This window comes from Lygodium microphyllum, chromosome 5 (assembly GCF_053477565.2).
Source record: "Lygodium microphyllum isolate KBCC chromosome 5, Lygodium_microphyllum_v1.1.10, whole genome shotgun sequence".
Lineage (NCBI taxonomy): Eukaryota > Viridiplantae > Streptophyta > Polypodiopsida > Schizaeales > Lygodiaceae > Lygodium > Lygodium microphyllum.
The window spans coordinates 31,832,054-31,852,916 of NC_141139.1; the positions used below are offsets into that span (position 1 = coordinate 31,832,054).

Below are 20,863 nucleotides of genomic sequence, written 5' to 3' on the forward strand. Positions count from 1 at the left end.
ATATTGAGGTATTAAGAAATCATTCCATACATTGCATGTTACATGCTACATATTCTACCCTACACACTCCTTGCAATGCAAATGTGTAGCTTGATTCACTTACATAAAAACATGGGGGAGAGCCTAGAAAGTTACAATGCAAATGTGTAGCTTGATTCACTTACATAGAAACATGGGGGAAAGCCTACAAAGTTACAAATCTAGGGAGGGGGCAAAGGCCTTGCAAGAGGTTTTGGCCAAGGTCTCTCTCTCTCTCTCTCTCTCTCTCTCTCTCTCTCTCTCTCTCTCTCTCTCTTTGTGGTGTATATAGAGAGAATCAATGTAGTTACATTGTTAAGAAGGGGATTCAAGGTTTTTGGAGCGGATCAATGTATGCATATTGCTACATATTCCAAATACTATCCTAGAAACTACCTTGCAAACACAATTGTATAGCTTGATTCCTTTACGCTAAAAACAAAGGGTAACGAGACAAAATTTGAATATATGTATGCTTATCTAAGAGCTCTCACTTCTCCCTCCCTCCCTTATGGTGGTCATGTATTTAGGGTAAGAGAGTTGGGATTTTAAAGAAGGGATTAGGGTTTTGAACGATTCTTGCTAGTAGGGAATGTTTAAGGGATCAATGTTTTAGGGAGGATCATAGCGATGGAGTTAACATTGAGGGGGTAATATGATTCGTAAGGCGGCAAAAGTTGGGGTTAAATTTTGCTAAGGTGTTAAAGTTTAATTGAAATAAACTTAGAAGTTGCCAAAATAAACCAAGGGTTATTAATGCAATGGAAAAATAATCCATTTCACTCAAGTTTATTTTTTTAAAATTTTGACTCATGCATGATAAATTAGATCATATACAAAGCACTTCCTTTTTGGGCTTTCAAGCTCATGCACATTTCTTTTTATTTAGAATTGATTAAAATGCTTAGGACTTCATCCACACATTGAAAAACAACCAAAAGATAAGCTCAAATGCATGATACACACTTGATGCTTTTATAGGCCTAGTCCTCAATTTATGAGAGAGAGAGAGACACAGAGAGAGAGAGAGAGGTCGATGATGGCGGATCCCTGCCCTGCGCGGCGCCCTGACCTACGCATCCCTGCCCTGCGTGCCTGAACCTTGCCCGACATCGACCTGACCTTTTGCGAGCCAACGTGCGCGAGACTGCCATTTTCCCTGCCCGGCAGTCCCTGCGTCTGCACGACGACCTGCCCCGTGGGTCCCTGTGTCGGTGCGCCCGCCTAGCTCGTCGTGTGACCCGCCCTGCTGTCGAGCGCCCGCACTACCCTGCTGACCTGTGACATCGGCTGCGCGCCCTGGCTGGCCTACCCTACTGACCTGCGATGTTGCCCTCAGCTGCACGCCCTGACAGACCTGTCCCCTGTGACCGTTGCTGGCGCCCTGCCACCATCTACCCGCACACCTGCACCTGTGTGGTTAGGGTTGCGCGCAACCCCACGCGTTTCGCCCTCCTGCATCTGCTCGGGTAGGGTTGCACCCAGCCCCACGCGTTCTCTAGCGACAGTGCGAGAGCAAGAGACTGAGAGACTGAGAGAGAGGACAGTAGTATGGCTGGCCTGGATATGGCTTTTATCAACTAGACGATGGTAACCCTTGGTCCGGATTCTAATATAGATGAACTGGAGGATATGATTCCTTGCACGGAGGAGATGTCTTCTGGTTCTGACCTGCCGCTTGCGGGCAAACACTCCAAGCATACTTCCGACAAGACAATGGGTCCTCAGGAACATTCCTATGTGCAGGTTGCCTCTAATTCTGTGGATTCACAGGAGATTGATTGGGAGCATTTGCTGGAATTTGCCAATACTCTGCTTGGCGATTATGTCTAGCATAATCATGAAGCTTTTTCTAACTCGGGAACTGATGAAGTGCTGGAAGCCACGGTGGACCCGAAAACTGTCTTGCGATCTTTTTTGGTGTTTTACGACCGTGTGGTTATACTCTTCTTCACTGGCAGGATCCCAGTGCTTTCCCATATTCGCCAGTGGGTGCACCATTTACTACAAGGGGAGTGTGTTGAGGAGATCTTTATTGGACCCCGCGGCTTTTATGAGGTGCCGCTGAAATCGGAGAAGCATCGGGCTGAGCTCGTGTCCAAACTGCCATTGTTCTTTGATCGCCGTTTGGTCCATGTTGTGCCATGGCGCCCTATGGCAGACTTTCAGCGCCTGCTTCAACGTGAATGCTCGGTGTGGGTTGAAGTGGAAAATTGTCCGGCGGTCTATTGGCCATTGTTAAAGGATGCAATGGCAGTTGTGGGAACGGTGTTGGTTCCCCCAAGCTTTAGGCCATGAATTGAAACCGTTTCTGTATGTTATGGGACACGGCCAGGAAAAGGCCTGCGCGGCTTTGCCTCAATTGCTCTGGCATGCATTCTTTGCACTTTCGCTTGAAATGGAGCAACTTTGTAGGACACTGCTTTTCGTGTGGAAAATTGGGGCATTTTATGGCCAAATGCCCAAAGAGGCAACCGTCTTCAGATGATCCGCATGTTGTGCTGCCTATGGATGACATGGTGCTTGATGCTCTGACACAGGAGGCCCCCCAGCCACCTAATGTTTTGGATAAAGGTAAACAACAGGTCTTGGGTTTGGATCCCCGTAGCAATGATTGGCTAGAGGCACGTCCCAAAAAAGGTAAAAAGTTGGATGCAGGCCTGGCGGATTCTGGGCCTAATGTTTCACAGGATTTCGTGTGCACGTATATGCGCAGGAAAGAAATGTTCTCTTCACAGCATGTTGCGCGTACTATGGTTCCTTCTGCTCCCCGTAATTAGTCTACAAGAAAAGTATATACAGACGGTCCAAAGGGCCCACCTGCTAAGTTGGCGTTTGATACTAGAGGTAATGTGATTACACCCTGGGATCGTCGTTATCACCATTCCACTTCCAAGGCAGTGGATATTCCATCTACCTCTAAAGCGGGCCACCAGAATTCTTTTGCAATGTTAGCCGATTTTCTGGATGAAGGTGTCCTTGACATTCTCGCAGAAAATGTGAAATCGAGGCAAGAGGTGCCTTGTTCCTGATTCTCTTTTTTGAAGATATATGAAGATAGCCATGTGGAATGTGCGAGGCATTTGTTCTCATCCTAACCAACATGCCATGTGGACTGTCTTGCATGAGAACCAGTGGGATGTCTTATGTGCGGTTGAGCACAAGAGTCACAGTGAAGCAGGAAAAGTTTTGGATTGCCATGGGTTTTGCCTGTTTTATGTAGGGACACATGCTATGCACTATTCTGGCGTGCTTATGATTGTCCATGAGAAATACCAGCCTGTTCTTATTAAAAGTGATGTATAGGGCCGCTTTGTGGTAATCAAAGTTTTATTTGAAGGAGAGATCTTATGGTTGCTGGGCCTCTATGCTCCGAATGACCCTGCATCCCGACTGGATCTTTGGAAGACTTTGCAGAGCTCCATGTCACTTGGCACAAGGGGTTTTTTGATGGGGGATTTCAATATGTGTGTTGACTCTTCTCAGTCCACTTCAGGGCATTCGGTGATGGATGCTCCGGAAAGTCGGGTGTGGAATGCCTTTGCTCTTCAGGTACTTAAGCAAGATCTTTGGTCTTGGCTCCACCCTTCTTCTTCAGGGTTTACTTTTCATTCCGCACAATATGCAACTACCTGGTCGTGGTTGGACCGAATGTATATCATGCAAGGGGATGATTTTCTTCACGAGATGCTGGAAATGAAAGTCTTGCAGCAATATGCCTTGTCGGACCATTTCCCTCTCCAGCTTGAGATGCTTGCATAACCCATTGCACCTTTTATGCAGTTGCTGGATAGACTCCCTTTATGTTTCAACTCGTCTTATTTGAAGCATCCAATCTTTCAGGGCTATATGCAACAATTGATTGAGAGGTTTTTATTGGACTTTGCCTCTGAGGGATTGGCTTCCTTTGCACGACTGCTCTCTAATGTGCAGCGGGTTGCTCGGCAGTATGGGATCCATCATGCCTCTATTTGTCGGCGGCGTTGACACGCAGCGGAGGACTTAGTGGCTTTGGTTCGTTCGCTGCGGGTGGACACCCTAGATGATGAATTTCTGCTATCATTGGCAATGCGTTTGGCTGATCTTATTTAAGTATTTCAATTGAAATCTTATCAGCAGGCCAAACTGCACAACTTGACTGACACATTGCAAGATAATGCTTGTCAGACTCATAAGTTCTTTCGCGCCTTGCATGCTTCTCCTACTCGAGAAAATATGACTAGACTCCAGGATTCAGAAGGTCGCATGGTCAGTGATCCGCAGACCATTGTCAATATGTGCAGTAATTATTTTCTGGATCTTCTTGGTTCTTCTCCGTCGCCTTCTAACCAGGTTACACATGCACGCTCAGTCTTCTATGATTTGGTCCGCCAGTAGGTTCCACTTGATATGCAAGCTACTTTGGAGGCAGATATTTGTGAGGAGGTTATGGATGTTTTGTTACACTTGACTAAGGATAAAAGCCCTGGTTGGGATGGTCTCACCAATGAATTCTTTGAGAGCTCGGCCACCCAACTGGTGAAGCCACTGGCGGCTATGTTTCAGCAAGTTTGGGAAACAGGGGTCATGCCTTCCTCATGGAAAGAAGGCCTTATCAAATTGCTTCCAAAAATTCATTCTCCGTCAATATTGCAACACTGGAGACCAATTTCTTTGATGGGTTCGATGTATAATATCTTTTCCAAAGTGTTGGCGAATTGGCTTCATAAGCACCTTCCAGCTATTGTGCATCCTCTTCAAGATGGTTTCATTAAGGGCCGCAACATTCTGCATAATATCTTAAATATGCAAATGGCTATTGACTATGCGAGGCACTCCAGTCAGGAAGTGGTATTGATTCAATTGGATCTGGAAAAGGCTTTTGACTATTTAGACTAGTCTTTCATTGCATGTCTGCTATGGGTTTTGGTACTCGGATGTCCCGATTAATCTACACCATTAGTGCTGCGGATTCTTTGCGCATTATGCTCAATGGTGGGGTTACAGAGCCATTTGTCCTTGCACGCTCGATGAGACAGGGTTGCCCTTTGAGTCCTCTCTTCTTTGCCCTGGCGACCCACCCGGTTCTTTCAATGTTATCTTCAATGGCAGCTTCTGCTCAGCTGGCTGGATTGTCTCTTCCTTTGGGATAACACTTCATTAGCCAATCTCTGGCTGATGATAGCTTTATGATTTTGTGTGCGGACAAGGACAACATTCACAAGGCATTAGATGTTTGGACGCTCTTTGGTCATGCTTCTGATCTTCGCATCAATGCCTTCAAATCAGTCATTCTCAGTTGCACGGAGTCTGATTTACAGTCATTGGGCTGGCAGGGTCAGGTTGTTCCCCGTGGCTCCATTGTCAGGCAACTTGGGTACCCATTGCGGGTTGATGTTCGGCCAAAGCAACTATTGGAGTGGATGTCACAGAAACTGGCAGCTAAGTTTATGTATTGAAAGTCGCAAGCGTGGTCATTCCATGTCCGCCTCAAAGTGGCTCAGACAATTATGTTGCCAATGCTCACATATTTCTTACCACTGTTGCCGTGGACTCCTGCTACTTTGAAGACTCTCACTCGCCCCATTCGTTTCATGTTATGGAAGAAGAATTCATTGCACGCAGGTATTCCATGGATTTCATGGTCACATACATGTACCCCCAAACGCCTGGGTGGTGGAGCTATTTTGGATGCTGAAACTCATATGCTGGCTCTGCGTTAGTCTCTTTTTCGCGCTGAGTGTGGATCATCACCCGTGGACCATTATAGCCCGTTATTTTCTTGAGGACAACGGGCTTCGGCATGGTAATACACGACTTTGGAGCTCCTGGTGGCATGCCCTTAATGCAGACTCTCGGTTTTCCAGTCCCTCATCCTCTCTGTTTACTGCATTTGGTCGGCTCCTAGAAAGTGGTGCTCCAAAAGGCGCATTGACATCCAGTGGAAGAGGACCGCTTGCATACTAACTCCTTTCAACTGGAATTGTTGGCAGTCTCGAGATTACTTTCATGGGAAGACAAACATGAGCTCAGACCAAGATTTAACCGCATGGCCCGTTTGGGTGTGACTTCAGTTGCGGATGCCACCCTTGCCAGTCGTAATATCTTCCCATCGGTTCGTACTGCCAGGAGACTTTTCAGAATCCCGCGCGGATACTGTGATTTATGGAAACAGCTTTTGTCAGTGCTTCAGGGCAGGCAATCCTTTCCTGCCCTGCCTGTGGATCGTCCTTGGCAGGATTGGGACCTTGCAGGCCGGTTGAGTCTAGAAAAGGCCTCTGCTAATCAGGTGTATCATCTTCTAATTAAAGATCGTCAATGGCTGGGTGTGAAAGCTAATACTGTATGGAGATTGCGAAAATCTCAGTCATGGTGAAAGGCAACTGTGATGGAGGGTTGGTTGAATAAGACACCTTTCAAATATAAGGTCTTTCTTTGGCGGGTAATGATTGGTGGTCTTCCTCTTGCCTCAGCCCTTTCCAAACGTCGAATCTCGAACGGCAATTGTTTCTTCTGTACCACTACTATGAAATTGGCCCGACATCAATTTATTTCTTACCCGCTCGCCAAGAATATCTGGTCACTCTTGTCACAGATGTGGCGCGCAATGGTGGGGTCCTCACTAACCCCTTTCGATTGGGTTTTTGTGCGCCTAAAATACCCCACACCGCCACAATTGCATATGAAGATCTTATTCCACTTTTTCAGATACTGGGGATACTGGCATATTTGGACCACTCGAAATGCCTTTCTTTTTTATTCGGCCTCTAATGTACCGAGACACATTACCCGGCTTAAAGGTCTCTTGCATTGGCAGATAGATCTCATTCGACACTCTTGCATTGGCACATTGCCCGGCTTAAAGGTCTCTTGCATTGACAGATAGATCTCATTCGACACTTAGACTTGCTCCTTCGGGAGGACTTACTTCCCTGGCATATGACAATTTCCTCTGGGTCTTTGCCATGACTTGTGTAACTTTTTCGTGGCCTAGCTTTTGTGCACAAAGCTTTGTACATTAGCTTTGACTCTCTTGCCATATGTAACAAGTGCTTCACTTTCTTTCCCTCTCACTCCAATATAAGCTCTCTTCATCTCCATCATCCATAGCTTGTAATTTCACCCTCCTTTAGCTCTTGTCCTTATTGATATAACCATAAATCCTTGATGATAACAAACTTGAATGCCCTTCTTCCCCATCTTCATGCTTCCTTTCCTCTAATCTAAGAGGCATCTTAAGGGATCCATGAGCTGTATTTTGCAAAGCTTTGTACATTGGCTCTTAGCCTCTTGCTATCTTTGTAAGCGCTTCTCTCTTTGCTTCTCTCTCACCATCAAGCACAATCTTCATCTCCATCCTCCTCCTGGAGCTCTTGTATTCTTTACCTACAACTGTGAATCTTTCATGGTATCAAATCTAAATGCCCTTCCCCACGTCCAAGGTTCCATTTTTGTCAACTTATCTTAAGCTCAAGCTTCATTTCTAGCTTTCATCTCAAGCTACATTCCTCTCTCACCACATTGGCATTTTTAAAGAATTCCTTTGGTGCATCAACGAGAATCTTCCCAAGAGAAAAATGCATAGGGAAACATTGAATTACACGGGTACATGGAAATATACCACATTATTTACATCCTTTGTGACAAGAGATGGTTTCATGATAAAAACATAATAGACATAAATACATCCTCAGCATCAAGAGATGGTTTTCTCAATAAAAACATAAAAGATATAAAACATAGACATGAACATAAACATGTAGCATGGTCTACACCACAATTGGTCAGAGGCTAAAACAAGAGCTCAAAATGATTGGTTTGAACTTTGAAGTAACTCGTTATTTTCTTTCCATGTGATGATGTTCTAATGCTCCTTGGTTCAAACATGTATTCTCTAGGTGACCAAATCTTCCACTTGAATAGCATTCCGACTTTGTTTTGACCTTGTACTTGCATTGACAATGTGTGTACCCTTCCCTATAACTATATATGTATTCAAGAAGGTAGATTGCCATTAGCAAGCTCAACTCAACATGACTTGGGGGTTCTATGTTGCTATCATAACCATGTTATGCCCCGAATTAGTAACCTGCACATTACTCAATTGTCCCTAGCCATTAGAACGTAGCACTTAGATCCAAAACATAGAACAATATGCACCCTTTATTAGAAATCATAACATATAAAATATAACTTCTTCATTGTATATGTTATTTCCCATCTGGATGTCACACAGCTCAAGGAACGTGTCCTCCCCCTGGATTGACATCTTTCCAAGAGTTCACACTCTTGCACATATTTCAACCATGAGACAGTTTTGTATGTGGTTGATAATGGCTTCTCGAGCACTATGCACTGCATTAGGATCTGCACATTTGCTTGCATCACCTGGAAATTCAAAGAAATAGACCTGATTCAAATCAAATTTGTGTGCTAATCGATTCAATGTTCTGCAAGTAAACACACAGCTACATATTCACAAATGCAATCTACAAATTTTCCCATAAATACATGTCATCTATTTGTTAAGGCACTTCTCTGGAGAATAGGAATGCACAGGTTAACACTGTTTTTCTAGCAATGCACACAATGACACAATGTTAACTGAAAAATATTATCTGTGCGACCATTTTTCCAGCAATGCACACAGTTTCACATTGTTATAAGTAGAAGAGTACAGAATAGAGTAGAGCGAAACATCATTCTACCTTCTAGCTGAAGAGGTGATTGTGGACATCCTCGAAGATCACTACCATGGCCACAATTGTGACAAGTTATGAGCCATGCTGGTTCTGCAACATGTTTTGTTTCTAAATTTAACTGTCTTTGAGGATAAATAAATGTTTGTACTTCCACCCCAATAAATTCAAACAGATTGACAAAAACAAGGAGATCGTTTGAAGACAGAAAGTTACAATTACAGTTCATATGACATCAAAATTATTCTAGAAACACTGATTAATTTCTAATGCATCTGATGAGGATCCAATGAAGTTAATAAAAAAATATTAAATAACTTATGACATTTCTTGAAGGAGAAAATTGCTGAGGAAATGTTGTAATGGAAAAAATGGTGTTGTAGATCTCCATGCCTTCTCAACACTGCTTGGTTCCCTACACTTACTGCACATGATAAATATATGTGACTTGCACATCCTGATGATATAGGCAAATGCTGGTGTATCAAGAACAAAAGTTTCTATCCTCAAAATGATTCACGATCATGTGGCTGCAAAGCTTTTATAGGCCAAAGGTGATTCATTTGAGGAAACACACACATACAAAAAGAATTCTCTTTCCAACATATCTTTGTTACTCCTGATTAGAGGAGTCTGACTGATTGGAAGCAAAGGTATTAACAGATACCAATGCTAAGAATCAAATTTCTATCATGTTGGTGCAATCAGACATTTTTGCAGTATTTTATAAGAGTATAACCCTTAATGGCCAGTAAAGAATGTTATAAAGAGAGACAATCCAGTTGTTGAAATTTGACAATATGAAATTTGTAGAGCCAAAAACTTTTTAGATCATCCATATGCTCTGTGGCAGATGGGAGAGACTGCAGGGTGACTCTCAGTACATGAGGAGAGATGCTTTTATGAACTCGTGGGATTTTGGCACCTTCTTCCACTCAAAGTAACAGCCCACCAGATTGGTTGTTTACCCAACCATTGTATCTATGATGTACTTTCACTCATAGGACTTTCTGTACTTTCTCTTTTACTCCAGGGGTTATTTCTGAGGTGTTATTAATACAATTTTTCCTTTTTAGATCAGAAGGTGAGTCATATCTTGATGTTATTGGTCTTGGCATAAGGGCAGACACATACCCCTTTTTTAGCACCAGTCGTCATAGCAAAGATTAATCTGTAATTGTTTACATGGTAGTAGTTGGTTGGTCATGAGGTAAAGACTCAAAAGACTTACATGCTGGGCCTTGCCAATGTGTAATTTGATTTGCATTCAGCTCCAGCTAGAATGTGTGAGGGGGGTGAGAGGATCGAGGTGCAGCTGAGAGTGCAGTAGACAGTGTGAGACTGAGAGACACAAAGTGAAGCACGACACCCAAGAGAATAGACTGAAAGAGTGTAACATGAAAGTACAAAGTACAACCCTTAAACCTTAGGGTTGTAGGGGGTGTTCACACCCGACACACGGTAAGTGCCCATAAGTGTGTAACATAAGCACATAAGCACATACGAAAATAAGACTATAAGTCTGGGGGAAAAACCCTCTCCTACCGAGAGTAAAAAGTGCCCCAGTGTCCTACTGATCACCGACACTCCCATATGAGCGTAGGTGTAAGTGAGGCGTGAGTCAAATACCCAACAGAATGTAGAGATACTTTATACACAAACAAGGAATTTTGTACAATAGGTAGATCCATCTTCCACTCATCTACACTCCCATGAATAGCCTGCATCATTACCTTCTGATCTCTACAAGTTGATGTAAGTATGTAGGTCTATGAAGGTGGACCCATCTCCCATAGTGTTGGAAATTGATGATGCTCTCCAATAGGGTTGACAATCTTTGATGAAAATACTCCCTGCCATAGCTAGGTCTTAGGCCTACTGTGTGCCTTGTTTGTGGTTTGACGTGGCTATTGAAGAGAAGAGATTGATGTAAGACATCACAAAACAGGTTACCTTGCCTGGAAAAAGACCATAGACCCAACTTCATAATTTTGTGAATTGTTCTGTTTTATTTGCTTCAAAGCAAAACCTCGAAATAATTACTAAGCTCAGGATTATCATGTCCCCATGAAACCATCTCTTCTCCTCACTGGCTCAAAATCATCCTCTGCAGCCTCTCCAATCTCTTGTGGAGAGTATGGATGATCTGTGTCCAAATCCTAGAGAGAGTATCAACAATGGAAACATCTTGAAGGTTGATAGCATGGCTACACCTAGCAGCCCAAAGTCTCATTTGTGTTGTGAAAGAGCATCATAAGGGTGATCCACCGCACCTAAACTCTGGTACAATCCAATGCCATCGGCAATGCATGCATAGTGACAGCTTTTAGCAATGGCAATGTAGCTCCATCAAATCCCACAAAGCCAGCAATAGATAAACCTACAACCAAGTCTAAGGAGGGGAATCGTGACTCGTCACAAACTGCCAAGCCTCAATGCCAGAAAACTGCTGAGAGTGTGACCAAGGCCAATGAACCCAAGTTCACATGGGTGCCTAGACCATACTTCTGAGTCTCCTCTAGCTCTCCATATCTCACACATGCCACTAGGCCCAACCATAACCAAGCCATGTACCAATGTTTTAACTCATATGAGCTATTAGCCATAGGAAGAGAGAAATCTTCCTAGGCTTGAGGCTGTCAATCTAGCCTCCTCCAAAAGTCAAACAAGAAGGGATTTGAGATGATGTGTCTATGCCAAGGAGGAGTAATTGCTTTGTCTGCCCTGATTCTACTCATTTATATCCTCCACCCTGTAATGGCTCTCAGTGCATGCCACATTTGCACTGAGAGTAACAAAGCAATCCAAAAATTTACATCAATAACATACTTTTATTATAAAGCCAAGTTTAGGACAACAAGGTATTACTTTAGATCAAGGCCAATTTGAAAGAAATCTTGGGAAATCCAACCTACCAAAACAAGCAACCTAAGATCTCTACTTATCCATCTTTCAATAACATCAAGCAAAGAGCTAATTCTAAGCCTATGAATGGTGATAAAATAAGGAGCCAATATGTTGAAAGAAAATTTCCACCAACTTTCCTTCCAAATAATGACAAGCTTATTTCCATGGATCTTTACAAGGAGCTAAGGAGGAAGGATGCTTTGCTTTAAGTATGGAGAGAAGTATATTGCACATCACCCTTCAAAATGCACCTACATCAAAGCCAAAGTAAATAGCGTGATTGTCCTTGAAGATATTAACTGTGAACTATTGAATGTTGAAGGTAAAGTGGGATTAGTTCTATGATCCAAGTGATGGATTTCTTTCAGTGACCTAAGAAGAGCACCATCATCTTAGCTATGTCTATCAATGAGTTAAATGTTGGAGTTGTCATACCCTAGGATCTAATATGTGTGTAGTGGTAATCAACAATGCAATCGCCCAAGCAGGATGGTAAGATTTTGTGCATACACCTCAGAGAGTTGGGAAGGAACCACAAAGACGCACACTCATCTTGAGGTTTCGGGAGGAAATGGAGAGGACGGCCTTCATGAGGAAGAAAGCCATACTATGCCAACTCCTAGGGGATCCCATCTACTTGGACGATGACCTTACCAGCATGCACATGGAACATAGGCGCACAAGTATGCCCAAAATAATTAAGGCTAGGAAGGAGGACAAGAAGGCAGTTTATAGAAATGGCCAAGTCATCACTCATGGCAAGGCAGTTGAATAGGGATGCCCAGCCTATGAGGCAGACAACTCAGAGATACGGATGACAATGTTGAACTGTAATGGCTCATTATGGACACACCCCTTAAGCCTTAGGCATACACTAACTTGCTGAATACGCCAAAGTGAAAAAAAAAGATTCAAGAGATCAACTTACCACCAAGTGTTGATGTTTGCTTGGAGGCATGTCTCCACGGGTCTTGGGATCCATTTGTGAAAAGAATTTTAGATCCTTCACGAAAACAAATTTGAAGGTTCATCAAATTTCATAAAAACTTTTTTCATGCAATACAAAGAAAAGCTTTTGAGATCCTTTATGATCACAATGCAAGGTGACAAGGCAAAGTGCTTGACTTATCAAAAAACATGTCTTGTATAATATCCTCAAATGCTATGTCTGTGATAGCTTGAGACACTTTAAAACTACTCTTATCACAAATGACCTTGTGATTTACAGGTGCTTCATAGACAATGTATAGTCCTTGAGTATTACAAAAAAGCTTACCTGCAATACTAGCTCCTCCATAGTATAGGTTTGTTATGTTAACCTCAGGATATGTTCCCTTTCCAAATACATTGTTACAAAGGTCCAAGTGATACCTGATGTTGAAGATCATTCATTCTCGCTCTCTCTCTCTCTCTCTCTCTCTCTCTCTCTCTCTCTCTCTCTCTCTCTAAGGTTGCTAAATAAAAGAATAATTAGATATACATTCACAATTGGAAAACACAAAATTAAAAAAAGCCAAACATGCGACTGTAGAAAATGGAAAATTTGTTGAAGACCTTGCACACACATGAACTTAATATTTACAAAGGGCCTTTTGACCAACCATGTGGACTCAAATACAAGCAGAAAACAACACAAACAGCTAGAAGGCTACAAAAACATAGGGCTACAATGACAACGAAGGGAATCATGAAGCAGGTGTGACCATGGTGCTGCAAATGATTTTTATCCACAAAGAGGCCAGCTCTCTTCGGATCACACAAGCAGAAACCATGGAACTAACTTTGCCAAAATAACAGTCCTTGAACACAGCCTTGTTAGCTTTATCTATCCCCATATGTGAACATACATTATTGTGTGTAAAAGTACGTGTCTAGGTGTGAACACCTTTTACACCACTCAGCATTAAATAATGGTCAAAGGGTGAGCTACACAACTTTGCCTATATATTCAGACCCTATCACTTGTACTTTCATCTCACATATTCTCTCTCCCTCTCTCACACCTCCATTGGAGTTCTGTCCGTCATAGCCTGCTGGTCATGCACATGAACTCCATACCCAATTGTGGTATCAGAGTGGGTCTCATCTCTGCATGTGCAGCAAAGGTTAAAGAAGACGCTTGTGTGTGTATAGAAGAAAATGACAAAAACAAGGAGAGGATCTGCAGGCTTTTGCAGAAGAAGAAGTTGTCTACCCAACAGTGCTCATCTGCTTGTGTGCAGTACACTTCTCCTGTCTGCTGCCTCCCTCAGGACTGCCATGTCACTTGTGCAATACTGCACATGTCGCATCTGCTCATCAATGACCTGATGTACCTTGCGACTGCATCAAACGGGCTGCCCTTATCGATCTGTACCATGTGGCACATCTGTTGCCTGTTCAAATTGACTGTAGCTTATTCTATCCTGTGCACCTCTCAAGACACTCGTCTCCTACTTGTTGACCTGATGCATGCACTGTAGCTCATTTCCTGCCACGTCACATCCTGTCAATTGCTGCCTGCCATACCATCTGTCATCTTCACTTGTTGCCTCCAGCCCATTCATCATGGCCTCATCCATTCATCATCACAGTTTTTCTTGTATTAAAACCTTAATTTATTAAGGTTTTAAACTTAAATGAAGGGCATTTTGCATGCAATTTGGATTTCAATCTTAAGCAAGATTTCTCCAAACTTCATCATCAAACATGGGGCATTTCATGTCCAAGCACTTTGCCATCAGATCAGAGCTTCCATCAACATGTTGAAGACCACATGTGCACCCACCTTCAACATTGGGCGTAAAATCACCTATCAAGCCTCCAATGCTTGATGATGCCATCACAAGTGGTCAACATTGACTGCATCATCCTCAAGATCGACATCAAGGATTGTTTTAATTCCATAAAAAATTTAAAATAAAAATAAATTTGAAATTTACAAAAATAGCAAAAATAAAAAATATAATTTTAAAAATAGCATATAGAAATGTGAATGGAATTAGACACTCGCCATGGTTACACATGCACTACCAAATAAATATTAAATAATTGTGTAGGGTTGTTTTCTAGGATTTTAATTCAAAAGGAGTTGTATCTATTTTGATCTATTTGTCTTCCAGTTCATAAAGGACTTATGCTTCAAGGGGGATTGTAATCACTTCCTATGTGACCTCTAAGTTGAGCCCGAAAGGTGTACCCGCTTATTTGGCCTCTAGTCATGTACCCAATGCCTCTAAGCCATGTTGGTTTTTGATCAGCCTCTCAGCAATGCACACGCACCTCTCAACCATGTCATACTTCGGGTCCTCCAGCTTGTTGACAAACTAGGTCCTAGGTGCAAACACCTTTTACACCACTTAGAATTAAATAAGGGTCAAATGGTTACCTACACAACTTTGCCTATATATTTAGATCCTATCACTTGTACTTCACCTCATGTATTATTATCAATCTATCTTTCAGTTTATGTATACTTGCTCTGTGTGTGTGTGTGTGTGTGTGTGTGTTGTTGGGGGGGGGGGGGGGGGGGGCGGGGGCGGCTTAGCCAGGAGGAGGTGAATGGTATCATCATAATGGACATCATTTAGCTACACACAGCCAAGACATGGGTGACTCCTATAGAAGACCTACGGACAAAGAAGGCTTTCTACCGGGAGCACTTCCTGCACATATCTCCGGATGGCTTCATTACCCGCCCAAGCTACATGGACACAAACTTGTCCCATGGAGTTAGAAGCGCCATCGAACAGATCCGTACACCTTCACACGAGCTACAGTCGAGACAATTAGATACAGGGCCCACCCCCTCCCCCTAGAAGATCGGATCTGCCAAATCTGCCAACTCGAGCTGGAGACAGAAGAAAACTACATATGTAGATGCCCAACGTACTACGAGATCTGGGGATGCTTCCATTGCCTGTTCAGAGAAGAATTCAGGCCACTCTCCAGAGTGATGGATTTCAAGGACTAAAGATGCCTTGGGCTCTTCCTGCTGGAAATATGGTGCCATACAGACCACCTCCTTCGGACCTTGGAGCAGAGATAGGGAGCTGCCCAACGCTTGCTCACAGAATTCTATCGAGAGCCAACTACCATCCCCACCCTTGAGCCCCCACTAGGACCATTGACCTCCTGATAGCGTGGGACCACCCTAGCCATAGCCACGGCAAGAAGCAAAGCCTGGCGCCCATGCCCAACCACCCCCACCCCCGCAGGAGACACATGTCGAGGATACAAGGGATACTACGCCACGGCAAGAAGCAAAGCCCCCGGCACCCACGCCCAACCAGCCCCCACCCCCACAAGAGGCATATGTCGAGGATACAAGGGATACTACACCGCCACCAGAGGGCCCTGCCTTGCCGATTCAGCCTCTCAATGTTAGATAGACCCATGTAGGACATTTTAGGATGACTAAGCTCCATGAGCAGTTCCACACCATACTTGGAACACATATGAATCGTACCCAGCCTATATACCATTTTGTGCCTACTCAATTAGTTTATCATAGCATTAGATGGTAGCTTTATTGGGACCTGGAACCAACAATGTGCTGGTACACAAAGAATAAAATGTATTTATACTTAGGGCACGTAAAGGGTGTGTTCACATGTACAATGCGCATGTACTATACACGGAGGTTACCGCGCCTTTATATCCCAACACAGCATCCACCTGTGGGCCTGTCAGTGGAGCCGCCTTGGCTTCAAAGCGTGTGCAATCTGCTACTTGATGCCCAAAGTCATGGCATCACAGGCACTGCCCTGGCTGCCCAATCACAAGCTCAAATGCAATACTGACAAGAGGTTAAGTACATGTGATTTTATTAGGCTTTCATCTACATATTCTAAAAAATTTGAAGACGTATATCAGCTTTAATGCAATGTTTTCAAATTCCATACTTTGCACTCTTTTATATTCTAAAAGTTGTTCCTTGTCCAAACACACTACATTTACAATTTGAGTTGCCATTTTTTTCTTTACTTTTGCAATGCTAGTCATTGGTACTCTGGTATTTGTCACTCATCGTTAGTGGGGGCCCTTGAGCTTACTCTCATGGATAGAACCATGCCAATTTCAAGTCTTTCCACAACCCATGACATCTTTTTTTTTCTAAAATGTGGCTGATTATATTACTCAAAAAAACTTATTGCAACCGAGTGCTCATGCTCAACAAACTAGCTGGAGCTGATAAAAGTCACAAGTACATCATGTACAAAAGCCTCTCAAGGCGGTCTAGGGGGGATGGGGGCAAGAAGCCATGGAGGGGGGGTGTATTGCCATCTAGGGCTGCTTGCCTGCATCACGAAAAACAGGTCGTGGCTGCCCCAAGTGGGCATGAAATGACATCGGAGCTCCTGACGAGCCCTGGACTCGCCTTGCACCTGTTCCCATCGGCTGCGGAGGGAGTGGATGATGGAGGTCCAAAGCTCAGCTAAGGTCGCTTGTACTGAAAGTCTCTCTCCGCTGAAAGCCTCCTGACACCATGCCTTCCAGATATGCCAACCAGTAAGTCTCCCTATGATCTCCCATACCTCAGAGCAGTTTGTTGTGGGCTCCAGTACCTGGCAGATGGATAGAGCCTCTAAACCGACCACTGCGCACGACCATGCCTTGATAATGAATATCATGTCCTGCATTCCGGCCTCATACAAAAGGTGACGGCCCTTGTGAGCCTGCCAACAGAAAGCTCTCCATGAGATACATCCAAAGTTCGCTGCTATACAACAAAGGATGCGGCATGCTCCTCTCAACACGAGTTGCGCCGCCTCACATGCCCAAAGGCAGTGCTTTAGGGTTTCCAGAGGTTGTTGTATGCAGCACTTACAATCTCCCTCCTCCTGCATCTGAGCAAGCCAACTTCCCACCGCCAAGCCTCCATGTGCCACCAGCCATAGAAAATACGATACCCTCCTCAGCCTCCAGCTATCCCATAGGCGGAGCCAGAAAGTCTGCCGAAAAGGCTCCACGATGCTATGCTCTGCCTGGTGCCTGCTACGTGACGATGCCCAATCCATGTCTTCCTGCATCAATACGTATATACCAATCCTGGCGGTGTACTCCAGGAACCTCGCTGGCTTCTTGGCGACTACAATGGCCCGCCATAGCCGCTCTCCCGGATCCCACTCCAGCTCATCAAGTGGCCTGCCCTCCCAAATCCAAAGGCGCTACTCCCTGAGCTCCTGCCAAAAGACAAAAGGATCCAGCCGCCATGTCTTTCCCTGAAGGCCAATCACTCGGATCCTCTTTCATGAAAGTATAGCTATCCCCTCATCCTGCTGCCCTCTATCAAAAGCCAAACTCCCCCCCTCCTGTACAGTGGAGAAAGTCCCAAGTGGAGCACCGCCTACTCTACCTGCCACCTATAGGGGGATGCCTACTGGTGAGAACCTAGCGGCCCATACCTCCCCGTGCTCTATCGGCTCTTGTATCGGGGGACAAAGCTACTCCTGAGGTATTGCTGCATCTATCTCCCTTCTCCTCAACTCTACTCCTCTCTGGTAGCGTGATACTCACTGCAGCACCTCCTTGTCCACCATCCTATACACCTCCCGCCATGTCTGGATGGTACGAGCCAGGCCAGCCTCCCAACCAGCCCACTGGATGTGGGGAAGCTCGCCAATCTCCGCCCCTTCCCGATCCCTGACTTGGGGGTTCCAAATCACCGGCTGACAGTCTATCTCCTCCTAGCAGTTTGGGGGGCTCTGGATTAGATGTGGGAGCGCTCGCCAATTTGCACCCTTTCCCAATCCCTGACCTGGGGATTCCAGATCACCGACTAATGATCTATCTCCTCCTGGCAGCCTGGGGGGCTCTAGATTAGGGCCTTACGAAGACCTTGCCACAGGCGGAGCAAGCTGTGTAGCAAAGGTGATCTGGGGGGGATGATCTGACCTGACATGAAGATCCATCTCATGAACGGCCTCCACTCACCGCCAAGCCTCGGTCTACAATCTTGGAGACCCTCCTGCAATAGGACCTTCCAGGTTTGCCCTCCCGGTGTGAGACCATGGACAACTAGCTTGCCTAGAAGGGCCATACTCTAATACTCTGGGTCTATGATGCCAAGCTCTCCCTCCGACCGATGCCGTATGATGGTCGCCCACGCCACCTTGGCCCTAGAATCCCTAGAGCCGTCTGACCCGGACCAAAGAAAGTTCCGCATCAGGCAGTGAAGCTGCACTACGCAAGATGATGAGAAGCACCAACACAAGGCAATGTACCAGGCTGTCGCTAGGAGGACTTCGTTAACAACCGGGGCTCGGCTGGCTAGTGAGAGGCGGGCCGTTCTCCAGTAGGCCAGCTTCCTCCGAATAGAATTGAGGACTGGAAAAAACTGCTGGGCGGGAGTGATGTCAAGTCCCACCTGGAACCCTAGGTACCGCTGAACGGTCTACCCTCTGCTCACCCACCTGCATCCCAGGTGAACGCTCCACTCCGTACTAGAGTCCGAGTTTCTAAGAAAACCGGACTTTCACCAGTTGATTTTCGCTCCCACTACAGAATACAATATCTCAAGAGCCAACCTCACTCTCTCCAGCATCAACTCATCGTCCTCTATGGAGAGTGTTGTATCATCTGCATAGTCTGAGTTTAACAACTCTATCTTCTCTCTCACTGGAAGTCGGAAGCCACGTAATCCGCTCACTCGTGACCTGAAGAGACATCGCCTCTGCAAAGAGTAGGAATAGGTACAGGGCCAGGGGGACAACCCTGTCGGACCAATCTCTCCAGCCGAAACTCCTTCCCTCGCCTACCACCTATGAGAACCTAGCTTGTGGCCGATCTGTAAAGTGCGGATACCCCACGAATCCAAGCCTGAGGAAAACCCAACCTCACCATGATGCCCTCTAGGAAATCCAAGTCTACCCTGTCATAAGCTTTCTCGAAATCCAAGAGTAGTACGGCCAGTCTTTGCCCTCTGTGCTCAGCCCACTCTCTCGCCTCAAAGAAGGTGAATACATTGTCTAGGATGCTCCTATCCTGGACAAAGCCTATCTGTGTGTTGTGGATAATGTCTGGAAGCATGGGGCGTAGTTGCCTACCAATCATCTTTGCCAATGCCTTGTAGGCCACTGACAATAAGGTGATCGGTCTCCACTGAGAAAGCTCCAACCGGTCTCCCCCTTTGGAAAGAAGACTGATAAGGCCTGCCGAAAGGCTCCCTGGCATTTGTCCTGAAGTGAAAATCTCTTGGAAGGCCATCAGTAGGGGGTCCTTCACCACTTCTTAGTAGATAGTGAAAAAGGCCTTAGAGAGGCCATCCTCTTGGGTATTTCTACCCGTCCTGTGTATGGAAAGCCTCCTCTAGTTCCTTCTCTCTGAAGGGGGCTAGGAGAGACCATCCCATCTCCTCTGTGACGAGGGACAGAATGTCATCCCAGACCTACTACCTGTATCGCTGTCCTTTAGCTGAGGCAGTCTCCTGCTCAAAAAGACGTCTGTAGTAGTCGGTGGCAATCTCCATCACCTCGTTTGGGCTAGAACGAGTCCTCCCATACTGATCTTGAAGGCTGCATATCTGCTCTCCTGAGGTGTGAGGCTGGTACACCTGGAAAAACTCCTTGCATATCGTGCCCCCCTTCCGCGCCCACAAAGCTACTGAGGTGCAAAAAGAAAACTCTAAGCACCTGTCCTCTAGGCCAGCAATGGCTACGCGGGTGCACCTCCTGAGCTTGGATGGTGGGATCCCTTGGTGCCTCCTATAATAATATTTGCGTGGCTGCAAGGTCCCACTAGAGTGCTCTCTCCTTCTCCCAACTCTGCTGCCTCGCTGTATGGCTGCCTCTTGGCAGATTCTGCTCGACTCGGCTAGGATCTCTGCAACCTCCTTTGCAATCTGGTCCCCTACCCTGCTCCCTGGTCCAAATCTTCTCTATCTGTCTCGCCACCTCCTCCCTCCTATAGATCAAGTTACGGATCCAATAGGATTGGGTGTCTAGGGCAGATGCTAGGGGGTCTAGTGTCAGGAGAAGAGGACAATGATCGGATAACCTAGTGCCGCCAACTACCCAATATGGCCTCCCCGAGAGCCTCCCCACTCTCCCACATAAAACATGTCCAACCGCTCCAACAGGACTCCACCTAGCCGCCTGTATCCCCAAGAGAAGTCCAACGACCTCTCCCTCCTGTGAAAGGTAGGGTCTCTCCAGCCATCGCATGCTCCTTCTACTGCCAGTAGAAAGACCTCCCATACCTCCTGCTCCTCCCTAGCCATGCCCTGGTAGTTTCTGCCTCTGCCCTGCTGGTCCTCCAAAGCCTCTAGGTTGTTGAAGTCT

At 45.3% G+C, this 20,863-nt stretch overlaps 1 protein-coding gene across 1 annotated transcript in view; it reads right to left on the reverse strand.

The window, feature by feature from the left end:
* Positions 1-7,795: 7,795 nt before the first annotated feature.
* The window catches only part of LOC148035659 (putative serine protease EDA2), a 185,661-nt gene continuing 172,593 nt past the window's right edge, over positions 7,796-20,863 (reverse strand). Inside the window, exons 10-13 of the mRNA XM_087677664.1 lie at positions 12,880-12,974; positions 12,532-12,606; positions 8,706-8,789; positions 7,796-8,385 (exon numbers count right to left, since the gene is read on the reverse strand). Of these exons, the coding sequence (XP_087533790.1) occupies positions 8,279-8,385; positions 8,706-8,789; positions 12,532-12,606; positions 12,880-12,974 (361 nt within the window). The 3' untranslated portion in view covers positions 7,796-8,278. The remainder of the gene's footprint in view (positions 8,386-8,705; positions 8,790-12,531; positions 12,607-12,879; positions 12,975-20,863) is intronic.